Source organism: Bison bison, unplaced genomic scaffold, assembly GCF_000754665.1.
Source record: "Bison bison bison isolate TAMUID 2011002044 unplaced genomic scaffold, Bison_UMD1.0 scf7180017864341, whole genome shotgun sequence".
Classification (NCBI taxonomy): Eukaryota; Metazoa; Chordata; class Mammalia; order Artiodactyla; family Bovidae; genus Bison; species Bison bison.
In genome coordinates this window covers 5689672-5698059 of record NW_011494913.1, presented here as the reverse complement: position 1 = coordinate 5698059, position 8388 = coordinate 5689672, and the positions used below count along the sequence as shown (strand labels likewise).

The 8388-nt window shown below is 45.8% G+C and overlaps 1 protein-coding gene across 1 annotated transcript in view; it reads left to right on the top strand.

Annotated features, from left to right (window-relative positions):
* The window catches only part of VSTM4 (V-set and transmembrane domain containing 4), an 81346-nt gene that overhangs the window by 24351 nt on the left and 48607 nt on the right, over positions 1 to 8388 (top strand). Inside the window, exon 3 of the mRNA XM_010854423.1 lies at positions 1639 to 1707. Coding sequence (XP_010852725.1) covers positions 1639 to 1707 — 69 coding nt within the window. The remainder of the gene's footprint in view (positions 1 to 1638; positions 1708 to 8388) is intronic.

The window sequence follows — 8388 nt, the reverse complement described above, 5'->3', positions numbered from 1 at the left end:
GGACATGAGTGTACCTATGGCTGATTCTTGTTGATATATGACAGAAAACAACAAAATTCTGTAAAGCAATTATCCTTCAATTAAAAAATTAAAAAAATAAATATAAATAAATAACAATTTAAACAATCTTAAAGAAAAACAGACAATGGAAATAAGCTTACGGGTGATGCAGATGTGAAGGCTATCAGGCATGTATGTAAAATAATATGATTAATATGGTTGAAAAGTTAGATGACATGCTGGAGAAATTCATCAGAAAGTGTAGGCTTTATAAAAAAAAGAATTGAATGATCTATAACTGAAAAAAATACCATAAATGAAATGTTAAGCTTAGTAGATGGGTTTAAGAGCAGCTTAGAGACAGGTGAAGAGAAGATTAGTGATCTGTGTGGTAGATCAATAGGAAATACCCATCCAAGACCTGGAGAAAAACAAAGATGGAAAATTCAGATTTGGAACCCATGGCAATAGTAATATACAAGTTTAATGGAGGGGCAATAAACAGTTAAAATTTTAGACCATCCTTGCCATGTCCCTTTCCTCTATTAATTAAATTTTTATTCCAACCGCCTTTGTCTTTTTATTTGGGCCCTAGATTCTCTTCTCTAGAACTCTTCAATGCAGTAACCGATGACCACATGTAACTATTTCATGTGAATTAATTAAACTGAAATACAGTTACAAATTCAGCTCCTCGTCCCATGCAGACAAGCCACGTCTCACTCGCTCAACAGACGTGCAGCAGCCGCTGCGTGTGCTGTGCAGGCCCTGAGCACTTCCCTCTCCTCAGAAAGTTCCATTGGACAGTGCTCTCGTCCCCTGACACTTACATTTTTCCATTTGGTCAATTTTTAGATTACCCGTGTACATGGAAGCTTTCCATGGTTCTTCAGTATTACATTCAAGATTTGAAAAAGTAGTGACAGTGTTAGTTGCTCAATCATGTCCAGCTCTTTGCAATCACGTGGACCGTAGCCCGCCAGGCTCCTCTGTCCATGGAGTTCTCCAGGCAAGAATACTGGAGTGGGTAGCCTTTCCCTTCTCCAGGGGATCTTCTCGACACAGGGATCGAACCCAGGTCTCCTGCATTGCAGGCAGATTCTTTACTGTCTGAGCCACCAGGGAAGTCCTGTAACTCAGGTGTGTTTCCTGATGCTTGAAAGCAGGCACAGTGAATTCAGTGCTTAACCGCTGACTGAAAGCAGACAAAATAATCTCAGAATCAGATGCATGCTACTGGGTGACTGGCTTACATGGAGGATGGTGCTCAGAGCACCGACCCCGAGTCATCAGAAGACCTCGGGCTTCCCTAGAGGTACTCAGCAAGTGCACTACATTTTGGAAAGATGTAGTAAGTATTAATATATGGGGTGTGTAGGACTTCTACCCAACTGAGTACCAAAAACTTAATTCCCTTCTCTGGTCTCTTACTTATTATATGTAAGTCATTGCACCTTCCCCTGGCATGTGGGTTGTGACAATTAAATGTGGTTTTTTTGCAAATGTGAAAATTACTTTATAAATGTAAGTGCCATGTATCCCATATAATATAATCTTTTGGACTGAGATGGGCCAGGTTCATAAACTACTTCACTTCATGCTATGCAATTTCGTTTTTTTTTTTTTTTTGTCTTACAGTGATTTCCCTCAAATCTTCTGAAGATTCATCCGTTGAGAAAAAGAAGGAGACCTGGGCATTTTTTGAAGGTAATTCTTACTTATTTCTTTATTATAAGACGCAACCTCACTTTTAAATAATAGGAAATGAATAGAATAAGAAGAAAGGACCCCGACTTCTTAGTTTTTTCCTAATATCAAATGGTTTTCTTGCTTTAAACATAGTCAGGAGTAGGATGGGAATGCCTGGAGGTATCAGTCCACAGATTTTGAAAGAATAGAGTTGAAAGGTCCAATCTGCATAATTTGGTGGTGTTTGTTTTTCTTCACGATTCCTACTCCTAAGTGATATTAAGGAGAGACCTGTAAGCAATATAAAAAGGCAAATTACATCTACTGTGACTAATTTTATCTCAGGTTTCTTAAGAGTTTGGGATTCTGGAAACATTTGTAAACCTTGCTGCTGCTGCTGCTAAGTCGCTTCAGTCGTGTCCGACTTTGTGCGACCCCATAGACGGAAGCCCACCAAGCTCCTCCGTCCCTGGGATTCTCCAGGCAAGAACACTGGAGTGGGTTGCCATTTCCTTCTCCAATGCATGAAAGTGAAAAGTGAAAGTGAAGTCACTCAGTCGTGTCCGACTCTTAGCCCCATGGACTGCAGCCCACCAGGCTCCTCTGTCCATGGGATTTTCCAGGCAAGAGTACTGGAGTGGGGTGCCATTGCCTTCTCCTTAAGCCAGTGATTTTCAACCCATGTTAGAGTCACCTGGGAACTTTAAAAACACTGTTGCCTGAACCGCATCTCTAGAGATTCTGATTAAGTTGGAACTTGTTAGAAGTTCTTTACGAGATGCCAGCCTGCAGCCATGGCCCTAGGTGTTTCCCCAAACGGGTTCCAGACCAGCAGCATCAGCATCACATCAGCATCAGCACAGCCGGGAGGCTGTTACAGTGCACTGCACTCTGTGCCGCCGTGCTTACGGACTCAGAGTCTCTGGGGGTGTTACCCCCAGAAACCTAGGTTTTAATAAGACCTCCGGGTGATCTGATGTGTACTCAGACTGGAGCTTTAGAGCAGTCATTCTCAACAGGAGGTAATTTTGTCCCTCTAGGGGACGTTTTCCAATGTCTGGGTAGTTTTGCTTGCCACAAGAACATTTTGGTGCTACTGGCATCTATTGGGTCTTACAATGCACAGGTCAGCCCTGACAGCAAAGAATTATCTGGCCCCAAAATTCAAGAGTGCCAAGGTTGAGAAAGTATATGGCCTTAGAGTATGGACAACTCACAGAAATTATTGTAAAGTGGTTGAAGATTACGACCATAAGCAATGAAAGAATGTACTTCGTGAGTTCTCAGGCAGAACCTTTGATCAGTTAAAAAAAAAAAACCAACAGATTAATGTTAAGATGTGATCAGGAAATTGTGAAGGATTACATCTTGTGAAGGCATTGCATTTTTTGATGATGTATGGACCTTGGGAAAAGGATCTGAGACCTGTGTCCCCTGGGGGTTCAGCATCACCTTTTGTTAATTCAGTGGATCTGAGAACATGCTCATGGCAGACTGCACTTGGATTCAAACCTACCTCTTCTGATAGCTAGTTAATAACAGTGACTTGAGGAACTGTCTCCCTAAGAAAAACGTAACCATAATTACGAACCTGGTTTGCAAGGCATAAAGTGTCACTCAGGTAGGCCATTAGGATTGTTTCATTTTGAAGTCATAAATATTGCATTTCTCAGGTTACACTTTACTGTAACAGTGATTCTTTGTATTCCCTGCCTTTTCTTCTGCACATTTTGTAGATGACTTTTTCTGTATTTAATGATCTTCTCCAAGTAAAATAATCCACAGTTCCCTCCCTTAGCCTTTCATTCAGTGAATGCCTATTTGTTAGCAAAGAGACGTGTGACTTTCATCCTCACAGAGTGAAGCATTAGAAAAAGCACTTGGTGTGCCCATATTCTGAGGCTGCCCTGTAACCCAGGCACTGGAAGGGGGCACGTCTGGAGATACCCTGGGGGCTCTCTAAGACAGATCACTGGCAGATGTGACAGCAGGAACCCTTGTTGGGGGCCGTCGTGAGGCACTCCTCCTGTGGCAAAGGTCATGAGGAAGGAGGCTTGACATATGCAAAGGTGGGATCGAGCCTCAGTGAGGCACTCCGCTCTGGCAAACCCTGTTTATCTTCAGGTGCAAAAGGATATCCTGGGGGGTTGTTAGTAACCCAGACTCTGGGTTGTCCCCCACTCCCGCCCCTGCCAAGAATCTGATTATTACATTTAGGAAGAGATCAAAGAATTTGCACTTCATCAGGGCTTGAGGCGTTTCTGGTGCAAGTGATCCGAGGACTGTTTGAAAATACTGTGGCCCCAAACCCAGGACTTTATATATTTGGAAAGCCTGGAGCATTTAAAAGTCTGCACACACACACCTTGCTGCACAATCCCAATCTCTAAAACATTTTGTACAATTAATGATTACTTTTTAGTTTTTTGTATGATTAATGATTACTTTTTAGTTCATGTGTAGCTACAGAATATCAGGGTTACTCTCAATTTAACTCTACACAAAATCTATAGCCCATGGTCTTCTCCACACAGAGAATTCGGTTTCTACAGAAAAGCAGGACTGGAATTCTCAGTGTATATCCTGCCTCAGAGCAGCTGTGTCCAAAGTGCTCTTTCCCTGTGATTTCGGCAGCAGCAGCATCTGTGGGTTTTGCTTTTTTAACCCAGCCACAGTGTTGACGAGGCCAGGGGTACAGCTGAAGCTCGCTGGCGTCTGATCCCAGGCCTTTGCCCTTTCGTTCCTGGATGGGAGCGCAGCGGCAGCGCTTAAGGACGGATATCTGTCCTCCTGGGACTCAGCTCGGCCTGGCTGCATGCCCGCACCACAAAAAAAGCATTGTCAGGCCTCTTGGTGAGATGCTGGAGTAAGTTAAAATCCCTCCGGGCTATAGCTCAGGTATTTCTCCCCAAGCAAGATATTATTACTGGCTGGATAAAAACAGGAGTAGAAGTACCTGGTTTTCTCCACAGAACTGCAAAATAGGGATTTGTAGTTGCCCTGGAAATATAGAGGATGGACATCAATTTTCTGGATTCAATGGCCCCGGCGGGGGGGGAGTTGAGCTCCTTCCCTGTGCTGAGGAATGCTGGGGTCACCGGGTTTCAAAGCAGCACTCAATACTCCAGCCAGGCTCATGGTTGCCCAGCAACAGGTGCGCAGGCTGCCTTTCATGGGGACTGCTCTGCCTGGCCTGGCCTGGTGTGGCCTGGCTCTCGGAACGGATGGGAGCTGGCATGCAGACACAGCGCACCACATCTTGCCTCCCTGCGGCATGCACATCACTCCAGCCTGCCGGCCCCGCCATCTGCTTCAGGGAGGCCTGGGCTGGGGGCGGTGGGGAGACAACTTTCTGCATGGCGGCTTGCAGTTGGATCTAACAAAGACGTTGGTGTCTTTGGAAGTCCAGCTGCAGACGATGAAACTGCAAGTGATTTCGGAGAACAAGCAAGATTTTTAGAATTATTTTGAGCGTTCAGGTGTTTGTGGTATTTGAAAAGCTAAGCCCGGATTTGGTTAAGTGTAGGTTCAACCTGAAGCTGAAGGTGAGGATTCAGCCTCCGGACAAGCATTGTTTGGCCTGGCCCGAGTTTTACAACCTCTGAGAGAACATTTATAATGAGAGAGGCGTTTATATAAAAGGTAAAGGAAAAGGTGAAAGATCAGGCAACTGCGGGCCAGTATCCAGCCTGAGAACCGCATCTGGAGCCATACTGTGTCACCCGGGGAACACTTTGGCTCTAGCTTGCTGGCAAAAACCATCCTGGAGTCTTAGTCATTTGTGCTGGCGTTTCCGATGGCTCAGGGTTTAACCTTTGTTTTCCCTTTGTTTTCCGAGAAAGATAGGGGAGGTGGTTTTAGTGTTCTGAGTAGTTCCAGCAGGGAGATCGCCTTTCTGCAGCAAAGGGGTGCTTGAAAACAGAGGGAAAAACCAGCAACTGGGGGTGCTGCCCAATCCACAGAAACCTCAGGTGTTCCTGAGCTTTTTCTCCTCCTACAAGGTGATACTGTTTAATGTTCCTGTGGCTTTGAGAATACAATAGAGCAGGCCTGATCCGTGCTAAGCCTGTGGGACCCACGTGAGGCTGGCTGGTGCCTGCTGGCCAGTGTCCACAGCCCGGAGGGCCTGTGTGCTTGGCGGTGCAGCTGAGCCTTCCGGACTGGCCAGATGTTTTATGACTCTGTAGCCGTGGCTGCCTGTGGAGAGCCATTCTGTGCACGTTGAGGAGGCTGTGATCTGAAAATGTCATGTGGGCCTCCTGGAGCCCTTTGCCTCCTACCTTAGAGCGTGCCACAGATGTCTGCAGTAGGTTTTGGGGGGACACTGGTGGGAGAGTCTCCCTGATACCTCATCCCTGTTTGGTTCCTGTAGTCCTGAAACCAGAGACGCCGTCTGATGAAGAGGGGAACTCGTGACTCAGGTCACTCTGCTCCATCGACACAGAAACTTAAGGAAGAGAGTTCTCTCCATCCCAATCCTGAAGTCCAGTTGCCATTGCCTTTTGCTCCCGGGGCCCGAGTCTCCGGAATCCTTTTGAGACAGATGCTGCACCCCCCTGCCCGTGTTCTGTCTGCCTGGCACTTTGACTGTGTTGTTCCTCAGCCTCTAGAGCCAGAAATGGCTCTGTAGTCCTGTTCCCAGAATAGTTTGCTCAACAGTGTGTGAATCCAGGACTGACCATATGTTATTCATGTTCTGGCCTGTCCTGTATCCTGTCCTGAGTCCCAGGCTGTGACCTCTGCTCTGTCCCTTGGAACTTCATGTTAAATGGAAGGCCAAGCCTGTCCCCGTAACTGCCCACTTGCAGAGTTCTCTACTGAATTAAGCTGCAAAGCCCACACATCTGAGACACAGGCATCTCTTTAGAAAGGCAGTTTTGATTTCACTTATAGGAGACAGTTTTCTCTGTGTCTAGCTCAGTCTCCTCATACCCCATTGAGCTCCTTGACTCCGGTTATCTGGCTTTGTCCCCACCACCCTACTAAAGGGGCTTTCCTCCAGGACTTTTCCAATAACTTCCTAGTGGGAAAACCCAATGGTGGTTTCCAATAGCACTGGATGCTACCGGGGAAGCTTTCTTATGACATTCTACTGTCTCAGCTTCCACGGCTCTCACTCGGTCCTCCCCGGCTCCTGTGCCTGGCTCCCGCTCCATTTGTAGGATTCTCTCTCTATCGCACCCACCTGCCCTGCTCCCTAAATGCTGCTGTAAGTGCTCCCGTCCCCAGCAACCTTGTCCTGTGTGCTTTCTGTTGATTGAACCCAGCTCTCCTGTATTGCAAGCAGATTCTTTACCCTCTGAGCCACCAGGAAAGCCCCTTTCTATTGATACTTAGCTTATTTTTAGTCTAGCCTTCGAAGTTGCCTTCTAAGGAGCTAACTCAAGCTAGCTTAGGTGAATATGTTGGCTGAGCCTGAGACCAAGGGAGGCTCTCCAGGGATGGGATTACCTAGGGCCTCCTAGCGGACCCTGAGATGTGTGATTCTGTTCCATTTCCCCTTCTTCTTTCTCCTTGACCATAACCTTATCTGCTTCTCCAGGCCTCCTTGCAATCCAGCCAGCCCAGGAGGCTTACTGCTTGCTTTTTCAGCTTCAGCACTTAACCAGCTGCTTCTCCATGTCCTGATGGCTTTACGAACGTGCATTCTTGCCAACTCAGCAATTCCACATCCAGGAACTTAAATCTTGAGAACACAATGTGAGAGAGTCATTAAAGTTTAAGGTTATGAATACTCATCTTAGAATCATTTTTTATAGGGAAGTTAGGAACACTTTGAGTAGCCAAGGATAAGATGCTAAGTCACTCATGATGATATATTAATAGCAGAAACTTTCATCATATTTTTCAAAATTAAAATAACTCTTTAAAGAGACCCTAATGAGAAAAAATAAAACACAAGGTATAAAATAGCTATGATCTTAAAACTCTATGCATAGACATCATGAAGTGTAGCACCTCAGAGTGATGGAGGGCTGATGGCTTGTTTCTCTCTTTCTTTTTCTGATTTTATTCCCTCTCTGCATTTTTGCGTTTTCTATGTTATTTTAACTACAGCTTACCACAGTGGTCCAGTCTTCTGGGAAGCCCCTCCAAACCTCCCAAAGCTGGATGGGTCCCTCTTCCGTGTATTTCTGGTACTGGGCATGTATGTCTGTAGTTTGGGTACCATGTAGCCCTCTGGCTTTTTGATGAGAAGACCTCTGGATATTCATTATTATATTTCTTGTACTTAGGAGCAAACTGAATATCAGTTCAGTTCAGTCACTCAGTCGTGTCGACTCTTTGCAACCCCGTGGACTGCAGCACGCCAGGCCTTCCTGTCCATCACCAGTTCCTGGAGCTTCTCAGACCCGTGCCCATGGAGTCGGTGATGCCATCCGACCATCTCATCCTCTGTTGGCCCCTTCTCCTCCTGCCTTCAGTCTTCCCCAGCATCAGGGTCTTTCCCAATGAGTCAGTTCTTTGCATCAGGTGGCCAAAGTATTGGAGCTTCGGTATCAGACCTTCCAATGAATATTCAGGACTGATTTCCTTTAGAATTGACTGGTTGGATCTCCTTGCAGTCCATGGGACTCTCAAGAGTCTTCTCCAACACCACAGTTCAAAAGCATCAGTTCTTCAGCACTCAGCTTTCTTTATGGTCCAACTCTCACATCCATACATGCCTACTGGAAAAACCATAGCTTTGACTATATG